The sequence below is a fragment of the Chelonia mydas genome, chromosome 2, assembly GCF_015237465.2.
Source record: "Chelonia mydas isolate rCheMyd1 chromosome 2, rCheMyd1.pri.v2, whole genome shotgun sequence".
NCBI lineage: Eukaryota > Metazoa > Chordata > Testudines > Cheloniidae > Chelonia > Chelonia mydas.
Genome location: NC_057850.1, coordinates 137,347,555 through 137,366,977, shown reverse-complemented (window position 1 = coordinate 137,366,977; position 19,423 = coordinate 137,347,555). Strand labels below are relative to the sequence as shown.

The window sequence follows — 19,423 nt, the reverse complement described above, 5'->3', positions numbered from 1 at the left end:
GACTGGTGGAACCACATAGTGTTGCAGGCATGAGATGATTCCCAGTGGCTGCGAAACTTTCACACACGTAAGGCTACTTTCCTCGAACTTTGTGAATTGCTTCCCCCCCCCCGCCCCCCCCGAAGCACAGGAATAACAAGATGAGAGCTGCCCTGACAGTTGAGAAGCGAGTGGCGATAGCCCTGTGGAAGCTTGCAACACCTGATGGCTACCGGTCAGTTGGGAATCAGTATGGAGTGGGCAGGTCTACTGTGGGGACTGCTGTGATCCAAGTAGCCAGTGCAATCACTGACGTTCTGTTGTCAAGGGTAGTGACTCTGGGAAATATGCAGGTCATAGTGGATGGCTTTGCTGCAATTGGTTTCCCTAACTGTGGTGGGGCAATAGACGGAACGCATATCCCTATCTTGGCACCTGACCATCTTGGCAGCCAGTACATAAACCTCAAGGGGTACTTCTCATTGATGCTGCAAGCACTGGTGGATCACAAGGGACGTTTCACCAACGTCAACGTGGGGTGGCCGGGAAAGGTGCATGATGCTCTCATCTTTAGGAACTCTGGGCTGTTTGAGCAGCTGCAAGAAGGGACTTACTTCCCAGACCAGAAAATTACCGTTGGGGATGTTGAAATGCCAATAGTTATCCTTGGGGACCCAGCTTACCCCTTACTCCCTTGGCTCATGAAGCTGTACACAGGCAGCCTGGACAGTAGTAAGGAGCAGTTCAACTATAGGCTGAGCAAGTGCAGAATGGTAGTAGAATGTGCCTTTGGACATTTAAAAGCTTGCTGGCGCTGTTTGCTGACTAGGTTAGACCTCAGCGCAACCAACATTCCCATTGTTATTGCTGCTTGCTGTGTGCTTCATAATATCTGTGAGAGTAAGGGAGAGACATTTATGGCGGGTGGAAGGTTGAGGTAAATCGCCTTGTGGCCGGTTTTCAGCAGCCAGACACCAGGGCAATTAGAAGAGCACAGATAGGCGTGCTGCGCATCAGAGAGGCTTTGAAAACCAGTTTCATGACTGGTCAGGCTATGGTGTGACAGTTGTGTGTGTTTCTCGTTGCTGCAAACCCTCCCCCTTTGTTGATTTTAATTCCCTGTAAGCCAGCTACCCTTCCCCCTTCGATCACGGCTGGCAAAGGAAAAAAGTAACTGTTGTTTTGAAACCATGCATTCTTTCTTTATTAATTAAAAAGAAAAAAGTGAGATAACTGACAGGGTAGCCTGGGTGGGGTGGAGTGCAGGAGGAGGGAAGGACAAGGGCACATTGCTTATTGTAGCCACACTACAAATCAAAACTGCTTGAATGACAGCCTTCTGTTTCTTTGGCCGTCCTCTGGAGTGGAGTGGCTGGGTGCCCAGAGCCTTCCCCCCACCGCGTTTTTGGGCATCTGAGTGAGGAGGATATGGAACTTGGGGAGGAGGGCAGGCAGTTATACAATGGATTCAGCGGGGGTCTGTGCTCTTGTTGGCTTTTCTAGAGCTCCAACAGATGCTTCATCATGTCTGTTTGCTCCTCCATTAGCCTCAGCATCACCACCTGCCTCTGCTCTTCGTGCTCACTTAATGCTTTCCTGGATTCTGCCACTGAATGCCTCCATGCATTCAGCTGTGCTCTATCAGCGCGGGAGGACTGCATGAGCTTGGAAAACATGTCAGCGCGAGTGCGGGTTTTGGTTTGGTTTTGGTTTTTTTTTGCCTTCCAATCTGTGATAACCTCAGGGACAGAGATGGTAGGGGGAGCATAGAAACATTTGCATCTGCAGGGAGATAAAAAGGGGAGAGTAAAATTTAAGATGATACATTTCTGAGAACAAAAGGGAAACTCTTTCACAGTGAATCAAGCAATTCACAGCAGACAGCACATGTGCTTTAGGTACAAGGTCTCATTTTGCCTTTTATATTGAGCACCTGCCAGTATGGTGACACATCACACACGGCTGGGCAACAGAATTCGGTTTCCAGGCAGCCATGGTAAGCCTTTTGGTACGCGGGGTTGGCTTCTTATGCCTTCATAACATGTGGGAATGGTTTCAAACTGCAGCGCCATCCTTTCCCATAGCAAGCAATGCTGGTTGAGTTTGCCATTTAAAAGGAGGGGCTGTGGTTTTTGGGTGGGTGTGCAGTACACTCCTCCCACCCCACCACATGGCTATTCTCTGGGATGATCCCTTCATCCATCCACCCGCTGTGTGGCTATTCTTCAGGATGATCCCTTTTAGCCAAGCGCAAACAACCCAGCATGAATGGGGTCCTTTTACTGTTCCCTTACAAAAATTCCCCTATTTCAACCAGGTGACAATGAATGATATCACTCTCCTGAGGCTAACACAGAAAGATAAAGACCGAATGTTGCTTTAATGCGACCAAAACACAGGAGCATTCGCTGCCATGCTTTGTGCTGCAATGATTCCAGAGTACTTGCTACTGGCTTGGCATGGTAAAGTGTCCTACAGTGGAGGACGAAATAAGGCAGCCCTCCCCAGAAACCTTCTGCAAAGGCCTTCAGAATACCTCCAGGACAGCTTCATGGGTATGTCCCTGGAGGATTCCCGCTCCATCCCCAGACACGTTAACAGACTTTTCCAGTAGCTTTACTGGCTGCGAATGCATTCCAATTCTTCAGGGCAAATCAAACATTAAGCACTATTGCTTTTAAACCTTGTACTGTAGTTACAGATGTGCACTCACCAGAGGTGCCTTCTCCGCCTTCGGGGTCGGGGATCCCGCCTTGGGAGGGTATTGGTTCCAGGGTGATGAAAAGGTCCTGACTGCCGGGGAGAACGGATTCACCGCTTGCCTGCTGTGCATGCTTCTCTTCCTCATCCACAAAATCCTTCTCCGTGTTGCGTGAGACTCCCCCCTTGCAGGTGTCCATGGAGAGTGGGGGGTAGTGGTATGGTCCCCCCCCCCCAGAATGCCATGCAGCTGATCATAGAAGTGGCATGTATGGGGCTCTGACACGGAGCAACCATTTGCCTCCTTTGTCTTTTGGTAGGCTTGCCTGAGCTCCTTAACTTTCACACGACACTGCTGTGTGTCCCTGTTGTAGCCTCCACCATGCCCTGTGCGATTTTGGCATATATATTAGCATTTCTTCTTTTTGATTGGAGTTCAGCCTGCACAGATTCTTCTCCCCATACAGCAGTCAGATCCAGTGTCTCCTTTTCGGTCCATGCTGGAGCTCGTTTGTGATTCTGGGGGGACTGCATGGTCACCTGTGCTGCTGAGCTCGTCATGCTGACCAAACAGGAAATGAAATGCAAAATTTCTCGGGGCTTTTCTTGTGTATCTGGCTAGTGTATTGGAGTTGAAAGGACTGTCCAGAGCAGTGACATTGGAGCACTCTGGGATAGCTCCTGGAGGCCAATACCGTCTAATTGCATCTGCCCTACCCCAAATTTGACCCAGCAAGGTCGACTTTAGCACTACTCCCCTCACCAGAGAGGAGTACAGAAGTTGATTTTAAGAGCCCTTTAGGTCGACGGAACGGGGTTGGTTGTGTAGATGCATTTATTTTAAAATCGACCTAACGCGGCTAAATTCAACCTAACCCCGTAGTGTAGACCAGGGCTTAGTGTAATTCTAGACATCCATTTTTTAAAAATTGCTCTTAGTTGTGGTTATTCAGTCTACGTGTTGACTGAGCAATAATTGTAAACATAATTTGAAATCAATTTTTTCATTATTTCTGTAAAAAGCATTTCAGTTCACTTTTAGCTAACTGTTCTTTCTTCTCTTTGGGTTTCCAAAGAGCAACTGTTCCACACTCCCCCACTTGCCTCCATGTAATACCCTAGCATGCACTCTAACATCACACCAAACAGTCATGAGTACTGGAGCTTGCCTACTGAGATAGAGAAGTTTATTTCCCACTATTGTATAATTTTTAAAATCTTTCAGTATTTCTACCTGACATCCTGTGGGATGTGAACTAAGAGCATTAAAAACTAGGGCTATCAAGTGTTAATTTAAAAAAAATTAATCATGATTAATCGTGCGTTTAAAACAACTAATTGTGATTAATCGCTCTGTTAAACAGTAATAGAATACCATTTATTTAAATATTTGTGGATATTTTCTACATTTTCAAATATATTTCAATTAAAACAGAATACAAAGTATACGGTGCTCACTTTATATTTATTTTTTTATTGCTAATATTTGCACTGTAAAAACAAAATAGTGTTTCAATTCACCTAATGCAAGTACTGTAGTGCAAACTCTTAATCATTAAAGTTGAGCTTACATTTGTGGAATTATGTACAAGAATAACTGCAGTCAAAAATCAAACAATGTAAAACTTTAGATCCTACAAGTCTACTCAGTCCTACTTCTTGGTCAGTCAATCAGTCAGACAAACAAGTTTGTTTACACTTGCAGGAGATAGTGCTGCCCACTTCATGTTTACAGTGTCACCTGAAAGTGAGAACAGGCGTTCACATGGCACCGTTGTAGCCAGTGTTGCAAGATATTTATGTACCAGATATGCTAAACATTCGTACGCCCCTTCTTGCTTCAACCACCGTTCCAGAGGACATGCTTCCATGCTGAGGACTGGTTCTGCTCGATAACGAGCCAAAGCAAATGTGTGTTCATTTTCATCATCTAAATCAGAAGCTACCAAGAGAAGGTTGATTTTCTTTTTTGGTGGTTCGGGTTCTGTAGTTTCTGTATCAGAGTATTGCTCTTTTATGACTTCTGAAAATATGCTTCACACCTCGTCCCTCTCAGATTTTGGAAGGCACTTCAGATTCTTACACGTTGGGTCAAGTGCTGTAGCTATCTTTAGAAATCTCAGATTGCTACGTTCTTTGCATTTTGTCAAATCTGCAGTGAAAGTATTCTTAAAATGAACAACGTGCTGGGTCATGTCCGAGACTGAGTGGACTCGTGGGATCTAAAGTTTTACATTGTTTTGGTTTTGAGTGCAGTTATATAACAAAAAATCTACATTTGTAAGTTGCACTTTCACGATAAAGAGATTGCTTTACCGTAGTTGAATGAGGTGAATTGAAAAATACTACTTCTTTTGTTTATCATTTTTACAGTGCAAATATTTGTAATAAAAATAATATAAAGTTAGCAATGTATACTTTGTATTCTGTGTTGTAATTGAAATCAATATATTAGAAAATGTAGAAAAACATCCAAGAATATTTAATAAATTTCTATTGGTATTTCTATTATTGTTTGACAGCGTGATTAAAACCGCAATTAATCGTGATTAATTTTTTTAATCACGATTAATTTTTTTTAGTTAATTGTGTGAGTTAACTGTGATTAATTGACAGCCCTAATGAAAACATAAGTACGAAAAATGCATGATACCAAGGGTGTAGGGTGGTAGAAATAGGTTTGTATGGTCTTCAGATGGACAGTTTTATATAAAGCAAAAATAAGTTGCTCACTTTCCCGTCCAACACATTCTGCAGTGCTGATGAATGGTGGGTGTGGCATTGCCAGCTGAATGAATACTGGGCTGTTAAATGGAAGGAAGCCAGTAATGGGGTATCACCTCTTCAATCCCCAAAAGACTAACTTGTAAGTTAAATAACATGTTTTGAAATATGCCCTTGCCTTGTGTGAATTAAAAAATCGAGATGTCTTTGTACCTTAACCTGAGTAGTGCTTATATTGTTGTAATCCTTGTTCTTTCTCACTCATTCCCTTCCGGCTGTTTGTCAACATTCATTCGTATGTTCACTGTCTTGGTTTATTGAAGTGACAGTTAAAAATGTGAATGAATTGGCTCATTTAACTGGTTATTCTCAAGCAGTCAGAACAAATTCAATGACCATTGAAACAGAACATTGCACTATATTATTTTATTCCACCATTGTCATGTTATTTTACAAAAAGAGCCATGATGAGAGAGCTCTGTTTACTTGCTTCGAAAGAAGATTCTGATTGTTTCTGCAGCGGTTGTCATAAGGTGGGGTAAGATCCTGGATCTGCTACTAAACAGCATTTTTTAGCAATTTACTAAGAATCAAGTAATAAACAGTTACATGATTCAGGGTACTTACATACTCTTCAGGACTACTTTTTGCAAATTGGGACACTTACCATTGTGTATATACTCACTTATTTAAAAAAAAAAAAAGCTTCTCAGACATGTATATTTGCAAGTTAGGTCAGGTCTGCTGTATTTTAAACTTGTAAAAGTTAAATCTGAAACTGTTCAATTTTGGTAGTAGTGTGCCTAAATTTTTATTGAGGTGTATCAGAACAGCAGGTGATCATGTACTCTGTATATGGTCTTGTACTGACCATAGTATCTGGGAACTTTCCAGTTAAGTGGCATGATTAATGCTGTCATATATGGTTTATTCTTTGTCTCACCTTCTCCCAAGGGGAAAATTGTGTGCTCTGTGCATAATTTGCATTGGATCATAATTGTTTCACTACTTAGAGAGGGGGATGAGGCAAAGTCTAAGCGTTTACTCTGGATTATATCCTGATAAATTTGGTATGAATTGTGGCTTTCAAATTTGTCTTGTAATTTAGCCAAGTACCCAGGATATTGTCCATATTGTTATCCTTTGTTGTATTGCTTTGTAACAATGTAAGTTGCATTAAGTATGTTTTTGGTGAAAACTGGGGTAATTAGAGGATATCTTCTGAAATAGTTAACTTCAATATATAAATTCATGATAATCTGACTTGAAATCATTATGGTGAGCTGAAATGTAACTCACGTCACAACATCCTGCTTAACGTCTAGAGTTTTCTTATCCAGTGATTGATTTGGCTAATAGCTGTAAATTCTGGATGTAGTGACATCTCAGATAAAGATGGTTTCAGTGCTGTCTTTCAGTATCTTTATTTATTTTGCGTGTGCATAGTCGTCTGGCCAAGCGATGGCATTTTCAGTGGCGTGATGCTGTTCTACTAGGCCACCGCTGAACCTAGTCAGCAGGCATTCATTGACCATGTGCATCATCGTCTGTGTTGCACCACAGCTGCACAAAGGGCTGTCACGAAGACTCCAGCGATACTGGTTGGCTGCACAGAGACCTTGCCCGGTCCAGAACCTGTTCAACAGGGACCACTAACGATGGGGCAGGTCAAAACCAGGCAGGCAAATTGTGGGGTCGGCGGCAAGGACCTGGTTGGGGTTTATAACAGATATCCATTCCTCTCGCCAGAGTGTTTCTGCCCTAACATCCTGGCATGGCGGATGAAACCATAATGGGCAACGTGATGGCAAACATGCAGCTGGTGTTTTAAAAGGTCATTGTGCAGCGGCAGGCTTGGGTTGGCGCGTACTTTTTCCAGTAACTTTCCCAGTGGCAACCTCTCATCTGATATGAAGAGGAGCAATATTGCTCAGAACTGGAAGCCATGGGAGTGGAGTCGGACGCAGGGTGTCAGAGATGATGCTCATGGTGGCATGTAACTGCATATCCACCAGTTTGGTGTGTGACGATTGATTCCAAACTAGTGCACAGTACTCCGCCACTGTCTTTCAGTGGTTTGCCAATTCACTTTGCATGTCCTTTTTTAAAGTTTTAACTGTAGACCTGAATTGCAGGGCAATGGTGTAATGAAGTGAGCTTTTTAGGGGAAAGAGGAAATGTTAAATCTGGGCTTAACCTGGTGTGGTCCAGTTGATAACTTCTGATTTAGATTTGGTCGTCATTGACATGCTGTGTCCATATTGCCAAGAGGTTGTAGCTTTGTTGAATTCATATCAATTTCTTGCATTTTTGATCGTTTGGTGGAGACGTTTTAGCAACAATGAAAAACGAGTGAATACTGGAAGATTGATACAAAATCCTTACATCCTTTGAGCCTAACTCTGAATGTGAAAGCTGCTAGACTATTTTTACGCTTGACTGCAAACCACTCCTCACCTCAGAAGTGATAACTAATTTACTGTGCAAAACATCCAGATAATGCAGGAAAATAGAACTTCAGTGACTAATTGCATCAAGACATCATTTTTAACCAATCCATATGATCAGAATTAAAGGCTGCATATTTTATGTGGAGGTCAGAAGAGGAGGCAGTGATATGTGTTGTAAATGGTGGATTTTAGTGGATTCAGGTAATGAGAAGGTAAAACAACAGCTGTAGGTTGTATGAGCAGAATGGATTGATTTAAATAAAAGTAATTTAAGTCAAGTGGAAAGCCTTGATTTAAATGATTTTAATCAACTTCTCCATTTGTACTTCTGATAATTTTCTGAAGAAAGGTGCACTCTCATTGGTTGAAACAACCATTAAAATGCTGATTTACAACTAAACAGAGCCTTTACAGTAGATTTGATATAGTGTATAGCAAAAAGATGTAACTATATACATTTATTTAAGAAGTTATATAGCTCATTATTTTCAGATTCTTATTAATTGTATGTTTTAGTATGTTAGAAAAGGGTGAATGATATATTCCTTATTTGATATATGCCATATTTATGAAGCTTGACCTCAAAAGTTAGATATTTTTTCCCCTGATTTTTCTTTATATAGAAAAACAGCCTTTAATTCAAAGTTTTTGATCGAGGTTTATGGATTCAGTAAGTTTATTTTTATTTAAATGTTTTAAGAGATTATAATAAGTGTAGGCCTTAACATTTTTGTATTAAATTCAGATTTCATTTTAAACCGGCTTATTTTTAAAAATAAATGTATTGTTATTTATATTACAACAACAAAATCTCCCAACTTGTGTATCTAAAATAAAAAAAAATTCTGATTTAAATTTAAAATAACTGATTCGTATCCACCCTGTGTACACTTGAGACTTGTGGAAGCCAGCCTCTGCACTCAAAATTAATGTGCCTTGTGTGTCCAAATACTTGATTTATGGGTGTGATCAGGTACGTAGACATTCAAATAATCTTTCTTGGGTCTGAAAATTATTGTGGGAGCAAAAGGGAAGCCCGCAAAAAGGGAAGCCCACAAAAGGTAGGGCTCAGAATTTTGACCAAAATATTTGCATGCCAGGGCATCTGTACTTTCTAGAGTTAAGTCTTGTAGATGCTCATATTACACAGCAGATGGTATATTCAGTGTCTTGCTTAATTTTTGAAATACATTTCTTATTAATAAAGTGAAAGTTTTATTTCCTTATTGCTGTTGATAGGTTGTGTTTTGTGGCCCTGAGTGTCTAAGAAGTTTAATGTAGGGAGTATGTGATTGCACTGTATAATGAAACCTGGACTTTAATGTTCACTTTAATAAATGTTCACATATATTAAAATGTTTAGTTGGACTCTTCCTCTGTCTAATAAACTATTGAGCAGTTGCCTGTAAGAACATACAAAAAAATCATATCAGTAAGTCAGAGCCTGACTTTTGGCTAGCTGTGAGGGATGCAGGAGCCAGATGAAGTGATTAGAACTTAAAAATTACGTAGTATGGAAAAGTTACTGAAAAGTTAGACGAAAGTTTGTGAAACTTCCCAGACAGCTGAATGGCATAACCAGTTAATTCATTTTAAAAGAAGGAAAAAATACTGGATTGGAATAGTTTTGTTGTAGAACTGTTTTGAGTTAGTCTCTTATGGTTTTAGATCAGAGGTGGGGAAACTATGGCCCGCGGGCCACATCTGGCCCACAGGACCATCCTTCCCAGCCCTTGAGCTGCCGGCTGGGGAGGCTAGCACCCGGCCTCTTCCCAGCTGTCCCCCCCCCACGCAGCCACGCCGCTGTGCGGCGGCCACTCCTGCCGCTCTGAGCGGCATGGTAAGGGGGAGGGGGCATTGGATAAGGGGCAGGAGGTCCCGGGGGGTAGTCAGGGAGCAGGGGGTGGTTGGATAGGCGTGGGAGTCCCGGGAGGCCTGTTGGGGCAGGGGCGGGGCAGTCCGGGGACAGGGAGCATGGGGGTGGGGTTTCCGGGGGGGGGGGGGCAGTTAGGGGCGGGGGTCCCGGGGGGGGGGTCAGGGGACAAGGAGCGGGGGGGGTTGGATGGGTCAGGGGTTCTGAGGGGGGCAGTCAGGGGATGGGAAGTGGGAAGGGGCAGATAGGGGGCAAGGTCCAGGCCGTTTGGGGAGGCACAGCCTTCCCTACCCAGCCCTCCATACAGTTGCGCAACCCAAAAAGTTTGCCCACCCCTATTTTAGATCAATATTTTCTAGTGACTGTTTTTCTCCTTGTGCTTTTATTCCAACAGCTGATATAATCTGGAAACAGATCCCAGATGTGTACATTTTAGGTGCTGGGTGATGGGTATTCTCTCTGGAGGGCCCTTGAATTTGGAATTTTCTTCTCCCTTTCTTGGCAGGGCCTGAGTTTGTTGACTTTTCTGCTGGTCTGTTGCTTAATTAGCTTTTCTCTCAGGGGGTTAGGTTGAAAAGGGAAGTCTCTTGTGATAAGGGAGGGGAGTTCTATGTATTTGGGTGATACTTTGTTATAGAATTTTAAGCTTTTAGTTGGTTTCAGAGTAACAGCCGTGTTAGTCTGTATTCGCAAAAAGAAAAGGAGTACTTGTGGCACCTTAGAGACTAACCATGCATCCGTGCATCCGATGAAGTGAGCTGTAGCTCACGAAAGCTCATGCTCAAATAAATTGGTTAGTCTCTAAGGTGCCACAAGTACTCCTTTTCTTTTTGCAAACTTTTAGTTAAAATTTTAGTTTAGGCCTATGGTGTTGGGTTTGTTCTGAGGTAATCTGGCTTTACTAGTAGGGATGATGGTATTAATGCCCCAAAACAAAAACTTCTCAAACTCTGAAGTGTCTGTAAAATAGTTCTATAAAATTAAATACATGAGTTAAGGAGAACTTGTGGTTTAAGGGTTTCATTGGCACTTGCCTGTAGTGGATGTATAAAGTGTGAAGAGAGAGTGAATGTTCATTTATTTTTGGCTTTGTGACTGTTTGTTTGTTTGTTGCCATACATTTTTCTTAAATATAATTTAAAAATTACGCTATTGACTGCAATACTATATTATGCTTTTATTGCAAGCACATATGAGAACTGTTTTATAAAAGTGTTTTTCTTTTCCTCTCAGTTTATTCCCCAGATATGCCTTCACGGCTTCCAATCCAAGACATTTTTGCTGGACTGGTTACAAGTATTGGCACAGCAATACGATACTGGTTTCACTATACACTTGTGGCCTTTGCATGGTTGGGAGTTGTACCTCTTACAGCATGTAAGTGTTAAGTTTTTGCGTTGAAATACTTTCATAATGATCTTATAACAAGCTTGCGAATAGCCATCAGCTTTAATACTTCTCATGTGTTATCAGCTTTGTGACTTGACCACTCATTTTATTTCAGATGTTTATATTTTGCTGTATTTTAATTACTTTATCTAAGAAACTATTCAATTCATAAACCAATAGCACAGTGCAGACAATAGCTAATAGATAGGAAAACAGAGCCCATGTTAAGGGAACATTAATGAAATGGCTCTTTTATTTATTGAATTTTTCAGAGTAAGTTTTTATTTAAAATTTTAAAATAAAATGAAACTTAAATTTAAAATTAATCCTTACCCTTTTTTTAGTTCTCCTTACCTGCCCATATAAAAGATGCACATAGGTACAACTTGATGTAGTTTTCAGTCTAAACAAAGTTGTGCACATGTGCTTTCCACTTTTATAGTGTGTGCAATTATATGAATCATAGAATATCAGGATTGGAAGGGACCTCAGGAGGTCATCTAGTCCAACCCCCTGCTCAAAGCAGGACCAATCCCCAATTAAATCATCCCAGCCAGGGCTTTGTCAAGCCTGACCTTAAAACCTTCTAAGGAAGGAGATTCCACCACCTCCCTAGGTAACACATTCCAGTGTTTCACCACCCTCCTAGTGAAAAAGTTTTTCCTACTATCCAACCTAAATCTCCCCCACTGCAACTTGAGACCATTACTCCTTGTTCTGTCATCTGACTGGCTGTTAAAACCCAAAATAAGTTTCAAGTTAGTTGTCTGTCTTGGGTTTTAATTTTTTGACAATTCAAAAGGTAGGTAGTGTTTTTAAAAACTATTTCATAAGAATGTGAAGTTAATCCCAAATTCATTAGAAAGGAGAAACTTTTGATGAGTAAAATTTGAGAGCAAAAATCCTTGACTATGTCTTTGGTAAAATATGGCAATAAAACTGCTCTTAAAAAATTAGCAAAGAGATGTCAATAATAAAGCAGGTAACATTGTGAATAAGAAGCAGGCAGCAGTATCTCCCATAAATTCAAACAAACGTGTTTCTCTTAGCAATTGTCTGAAAAAGAAGTAGGACTGAGTGGACTTGTAGGCTCTAAAGTTTTACATTGTTTTGTTTTTGAGTGCAGTTAAGTACCAAAAAATAAATAAATCTACATTTGTAAGTTACACTTACAGGATAAAGAGATTGCACTACAGTACTTGTGTGAAGTGAATTGAAAAATACTATTTCTTTTGTTTATCATTTTTACAGTACAAATATTTGTAACCAAAAATTATAATATAAAGTGAGCACTGTACACTTTGTGTTCTGTGTTGCAATAGAAATTAATATATTTGAAAATGCAGAAAACATCCAAAAATATTTAATAAATTTCAATTGGTATTCTATTGTTTAACAATGCAATTAATCACAATTTTTTGAGTTAATTAAGTGAGTTAACTGCGATTAATCAACAGCCCTAGTCTCAATCCAAAGGGCCATCCCAAAACAAACATGAAACTATATTTTTTATAATATAAATAAAACAAATGTTTAACAAAACACCCCTGGAATTAAGATAGGTGCATGCTAGCTGTCACCCTGATAGTATATTCTATCCCTTTCTCCTACCCTTGTAGATTGTCTCCTCTTTGATGCCAGGACCTTGTTTTCCTCTAAATTTGGAAGTGCCTAGCATTCTAGGTGTTACTGCAATGTACAGAAGTTAGTAGGGCCCTACCACATTCGTGGCCATGAAAAATAAGTCATGGACCATGAAATCTGGTCTTTTGTGTGCTTTTACCCTATACTATACAGATTTCGTGGAGCCAGACCAGTGTTTCTCAAATTGGGGGTCCTGACCCAAAAGGGAGTTTCAGGGGGGTCACAAAGTTATTTTAGGGGCATCGTGGTATTGCCATCCTTACCTCTGCGCTGCTTTCAGAGCTGGGCGGCCGGAGAGCGGCAGCTGTTGGCGGGGCGCCTAGCTCTGAAGGCAGCAACCCGCCAGCAGCAGTGCAGAAGTAAGGGTAACAATACCATACCATGCCACCCCTTACATCGGCGCTGCTGCCTTCAGAGCTAGGCAGCCAGAGAGAGACAGCTGCTGACTGAGGGCCCAGCTCTGCAGGCAGCAGCACTGAAGTAAGGTGGCAATACTGTACCATGCCATCTTTACTTCTGCGCTGGGATCCTTCAGAGCTGGGATCCTGGCCAGCAGCCGCTGCTCTCCAACTGCCCAGCTCTGAAGGCAGCACCGTCGCCACTAGCAGCGCAGAAGTAAGGGAAGAAGTACCACAACACTCTCCACAATAACCTTGATACTCCCCTACTGTTACAACACAGTGAAATTTCAGATTTAAATAGCTGAAATAATGAAATTTATGATTTTTAAAATCCTATGACCGTGAAATTGACCAAAATAGACCATGAATTTGGTAGGGCCTTAGATATAAGAACCAAGATGAAAATGTTTCCCTTTAAATTGGTTTCTCTATGTAGAATGAGTGACTGCCAAAGCTGAACTTTGCATAACTATTGTGTAATCTCTCCCATTCCTTCTCTCTCCTTATCTTTCTCTTCCTAATCCTTTTATCCCTTAATTCACCTGTTTCCACTGATTTGTCCTCCCTCCTCATTTCCCCATGTCTCCATTCATCATCTCCTCTTCTCCAATCACAGTTCTGTCTCTCTCCTTTGTCCTTTCACTCTTCCTACCCCTCTCTCCTACTCTTCCTCTCTCACTTCAAGTATGTCTATACTTTGAGCTAGGGGTATGACTCCCAGTTCAAAGAGACATACCTGCGCTAGATCTAATTGAGCTAGCACGCTAAAAAGAGTAACTGTGGCAGATGGAGGGGCTGGTCACCTCAAGTATCATACCCCTCAATCCCCAGACTCTGAAATGAGGGACAGTGACCATCAAAATGAACAACAGTAAGGGACAACACACCTTGAAACGAGGGACACAGTGAGGGATCTCACCTTTTTTTTTTTTTTTTAAATTGAACAGTTTTATTTTAAAAATGTATATATGTACAAGCATACAAATAGCCTGAAACTTACTATAATGAAACTAAATTATTCTGAGTATGAAGAGAATCCTTTATTTTATTGTAAATAGTAGCTTTCGACATAAAGTCTAGTGGCTCAGATGCTCACTCTTGTCAGAGGCTCCTAGCCTGCCCCCTGCCTACAGACCTCTGCTCCTCTCCCCCTTAAATTATTGAATAAAAGTGGAACTTTTCTCCATATGCCGACTCCCGGAGCTAATCCCAGGGGACTTGTGGTAGCATCAGTACAAGTTGGGGTATCAGAGTAGAGTGGTAAATAAAGCAAAGTGGAGCAACGCTTGGTCACCTGTTCAAAGAAATAAGTATTTTTGTAGAAATAAGCACATCTTTGAAGTGATTCATTTTATAAGATAGGCTCTATGAATGTGTTAATGTTTCATTTTTGGGGTTCTTTTTCTGAAGAATGGCAGAAGTGCTGGCTATAGGCTTTAAATATCACACCATAAAAGGTTAAGATTCCTGGAGTATGTTCAGTATAGTCAACTAACTTAAAAAAGCTGGTGTTCCATATACTGTGTGTGCATCAGGAGAGGCCTTGATCCTTGTGCAAGTTAGAGATTTACGGTCAACTCAAGCTTGTATCTTGCAAGGACAGCCATCCACGCCAGTGCTGGGACTTATGTGAATAACAACAATATTGAGATACCTTTTGTGACTTATGTCTGAATGAAATCTTTTTGCACATCTGTATTGGTTCTCACCAATTGGTTTTAGCTTCTGTCCCAGAGGTAAATTGTTACTTGGGCTAAGAAACAATCTGGAATAAACTAGTAATGGCCGCTTTCAAGAGTGTTCTTCCCTCATAACTGAGGGTATTTACAGCACTTTGTTTCTTTTATACAGGCCGTATCTACAAGTGCTTGTTTACTGGCTCCGTGAGCTCACTATTGACACTGCCGTTAGATATGCTGTCAACGTAAGTACTAACCAGCCTGATATACGTGACTTTTTAACCAGATGACTGTTAAAGTTGTTGCTTTTGGTACTCTCAATTCCCAGTTCTTTTTCATTATCCTTTTACTTTACACCTTCTTACACTGGCTGCTACTACTATCATCTTTGCCGTAGCAAGGAGAACTAGCCAGCTGTTTTCACGGCTGTGCTACAACTCTCCTGTTTTTGAAGTGCTGATGTGCAGGATTTTTTGAAGGATGAACAAATCAGACTTATAGAACTGGGCCTGGGTAGTGCTGTTCCATATTATAGACTTATATGGTTTATTCAGCCTTAGGAATACTTGCTATGGTGTAAAGTTGCACTTTAATTTTTTAAAAACTTAATTTTCTTTAATTAAACTGCAGCGGAGCCTATTCTAAAGGTTTTAGAATTATAGCCATCTTTTATGTAATTTTCCTATTCATTATTTTATATCATATGACCTTCTAAAATATGGGATCCTTCACGATTTCCCTATTGCTTAATTACATTTTATATTTCTATGTACTGAATTTAATCTACCCATGGGGATAACATAAAGATTTGAATTGATTGGCCTCTCTTTTAACTGGTCATTTCAGTGTTCCACACATCAAACTATATATAATATTATCACCCTTGTGGTTTTTTTGTTTGTTTGTGTTTTTTTTCCTCCCAGATCATTATTAAAAGAATTAGATCACTGGTCTATACTAGTCACCAGTTCAGTCTCGGATTGCTTTTATATTTTAACTGAATTATTTATGAGGTTAATGCAGATGGATGCCAGGCACTGACAGAGCCAGTTGTAAGCCAAGCAGACATTGAACAAAGTTCTGCTAGCTCCCCTTGCATTTTGGCCAGTGTGTTCAATTCTGCCTTAAAGCACCCAGTCTTGGAGTTTTGAGTTACATTTCAAGTCAGGCTCTGTTGACATCTGTCAAGGTTCCTTCCCCACTCTGAACCCTAGGGTACAGATGTGGGGACCTGCATGAAAACCTCCTAAGCTTATTTTTACCAGCTTAGGTTAAAACTTCCCCAAGGTACAAACTATTTTCCTTTTTCCCTTGGACTTTATTGCTTTCACCACCAAACGTCTATCAGATATATAACCAGGAAAGAGCCCGCTTGGAAACGTCTTTCCCCCCAAAATCCTGCCAAACCTATACCCCCTTTCCTGGGGAAGGTTTGATAAAAATCCTCACCAATTTGCATAGGTGAACACAGACCCAAACCCTTGGATCTTAAGAACAGTGAAAAAGCAATCAGGTTCTTAAAAGAAGAATTTTAATAGAAGAAAAAATAAAAGAATCACCTCTGTAAAATCAGGATGGTAAATACCTTACAGGGTAATTAGATTCTAAACATAGAAAATCCCTCTAGGCAAAACCTTAAGTTACAAAAAGACACAAAACAGGAATATCCATTCCATTCAGCACAGCTTATTTTCTCAGCCATTTAAACAAACAGAATCTAACTCATATCTAGCTAGATTACTTACTAAGGTCTAAGACTCCATTCCTGTTCTGTTCCTGGCAAAAGCATCACACAGAGAGCCTTTGTTTCTCCCCCCCTTCAGCTTTTGAAAGTATCTTGTCTCCTCGTTGGTCATTTTGGTCAGGTGCCAGCGAGGTAATCCTAGCTTCTTAATCCTTCACAGGTGAAAGGGTTTTTCCTCTGGCCAGGAGGGCTTTTAAAGGTGTTTACCCTTCCCTTTATATTTATGACAACATCCTTTTTTTTTTTTTTTTATGGGGACAGAAACTCACTAGGATGAGAACACAGTACAGTTTTCCCCTGTGACCCACTAATAAATCCAGATTTGAACTCATCTTTTGGGGGGGGAGGAATCTGAAGCCAGACTACTTTTTCTCATATGCTCTTGGTTTTTGATATCCAACCATTTCCTCTCCAGGTATAGGTCCTGATTTTAGCAAGCCTTGTCTAACTTAAGCAGTCGTTTCGTTTGGACCACTTGTGCTTAAATACCTTGCTCACTTGGAGCCAGAAAGTGTTGTGAGTGGTTGAACAAGCATAATAGAAGACAGTGCCGAGATGGGGGAGAGAGTGGGGAGCAGCTTCTGAAGCAGATCTAAGTTATGGAAAGGGAAAAAAAGCAGCAGTTCAGACAGGTTCTGCCATTTTACATTTTGGTTAGGTTAGTTCAGAGGATAAAGCTTCTCAGAAAATGGCAAAATATTGTATGTTTAATCCTTAGCACTTAAACACTTCACATACCATATAATGTAGAATGAAAACCTGCTAGCAGGAGTCTAGTCTTCCAGAAGGCCACCTACCTTTTATTTTCAACTTGCATTTTTTCTTTTCATTTGGCTGATCTTTGCAACTTGCTCTACTGATTCCTTCCCTGACACCCCTCTTCATTAAATACTTGGAAAATTACCTTTTGTGCCACCATCTAATAATTTAACATTATTGACTTCATTCTGTAATCATTCTAATTAACATGTGTTTGTGCAATAGCTGATTCTAACTCCTTGGGGGTTCATAGAGATTGAAAGGAAAATTGAAGCAGAACTTGTACTGAATCAAATCTGAAATGAACATTGCTAAACTAAACTAAATTGTTTCTTCTAGAAATTTAATTTGCGAGTATCTTCTGTGTTTCTCTTGTTATTCTTAAGGACTATTTTCCTTGAGTTTCTCCTCCTGCTTTATCCTGTAGTGAGTCAAATCGTCTTACAGAAGTGTCTCCATGGAATAAGTAGTTCTTCAAGTGGTGTCCCTGTGGAAGCCCCACTTTATGGGGCACCTCTTCACTTTTGATTGGAGATTTTTGGTAGCAGTGTTTCTTTTCCTGGTACATGCACCCTACACATACTCATGCTCTGTACCAAGGCTATTTTGGGCTGTGTGGGTGAACTGCCCACAGTTCCTTCTCAGCCATGCTGTCTACAATATTCCTGTTTGTTGTGTACCTGTTTCCCCCTTTTATTAGTATTTTTGCTTTATAGATGGCTCTTCATACTAGCAATAGTAGTAGGTTTAGTACTTTTTATAGTTGGAATGTTTGTTCTCCTTTTCCTCTTTCCTTTTTTCTTAAAAAAAAAAACAAAAAAAACAAAAAAAAACCCTGCACATTTTTGTTTTTTCCTTTTCCCCCGTTGAGTGACTTGAACAACTTTTTCTTCTGTTGAGGATACCGGGCTCCCTGAAGATTTAAAAGGTGCCTCTTTTTGTTGAGAAGCAGTCCGTGAGAGTGGTGGTCACTTGCAACGAATACAATACTCTCACGTTCCAAGCAAGTGTAAAATCTGCTCTCCTTTTAAGGGTAGATCCTGTAGAAACAAGGAAATTAAATATAAACTATTAATGAGGGAGCAAGCCTTAAGACCAGCTTCTGACCAGATCACGGTCACCTAGAGCTTCCAAGGGGAAGATGGCACCAAAACCTTAGTCTTTCAACACTATCTTTGACTGAGTTACCAATAACTTCACTGCTCATACTGAGAGCTTCCCACTCCAGGTATAAGGAAGGAGATAAAAGGAGCAAAACAGAGTTCCTCATTAAAGAAGATCTGGTTAATGGAGGCCACAGGCCCCAAGAGGAGTGCAGGTGAGGCTCAAAGTATTTTGGGTACCGTGAAACATGTCAAGTCTTCAACTAAGTCACGTACCGCTGCAGTAAGGGGCTCGATACCGAAGACTGCTATTATGAAGAGAATGGCTTCAATGGAATCTTTGACTCCCTCGATACCAATGTCAGTGCCTTCCACAATAGCCTCTGTAACATCATTGGTGCTGATATCGAGTTCTGTTGAACTTCCAGTACTGCAGAAATTCCTGTACCCAAAAGACTTTATGGTGCCAAATGAACCTGAATCTCTGCTCCTTGCAATCTCAGAGACACCTCTTGGTAGTGAGGTTGGCTGGGTCACTGACTGCTCATGTTTCTGGGAGATCTACCTCTTCTCCATCTTTGACAATCTACAAGGAGGAGTTCTCACCTCCTGTACAATATGTGGAGGAACATTCTGATTCAGTCTCTGAACTTTCTGTTAAAGGATCATCAATTTGTTCCAGGAGACATTATTCCCTGTTGCAGCTGGACACCAGATCCCTGCCTGCCAACTCTTGGGATCACCAGCTTGGATTCCTCCCTCCAGGCCTTATGGGTCTCCCTCATTGGCCTTATTGGGATCCAGGGGCAATGTACTTCCAGCAATTTTGAGGAACCTCAGCTCAAAGAAGACTCCTAGATTTGAAGGCCAGAATGGACCATCATGATCATCTAGTCTGACTTCCTACACATTTCAGGCCACAGAACTTCACACACCTGCTCCTGTAATGGACCCCTAGCCTCTGGCTGAGTTATTGAC

At 41.0% G+C, this 19,423-nt stretch overlaps 1 protein-coding gene across 6 annotated transcripts in view; it reads left to right on the top strand.

Annotated features, from left to right (window-relative positions):
- The window catches only part of MARCHF6 (membrane associated ring-CH-type finger 6), a 122,409-nt gene that overhangs the window by 22,484 nt on the left and 80,502 nt on the right, over positions 1 to 19,423 (top strand). For all 6 annotated transcript variants that reach the window (XM_037893341.2, XM_037893337.2, XM_037893340.2 and 3 more), the window contains exons 4-5: positions 10,960 to 11,103; positions 15,012 to 15,084. In XM_037893341.2, coding sequence (XP_037749269.1) covers positions 10,960 to 11,103; positions 15,012 to 15,084 — 217 coding nt within the window. The remainder of the gene's footprint in view (positions 1 to 10,959; positions 11,104 to 15,011; positions 15,085 to 19,423) is intronic.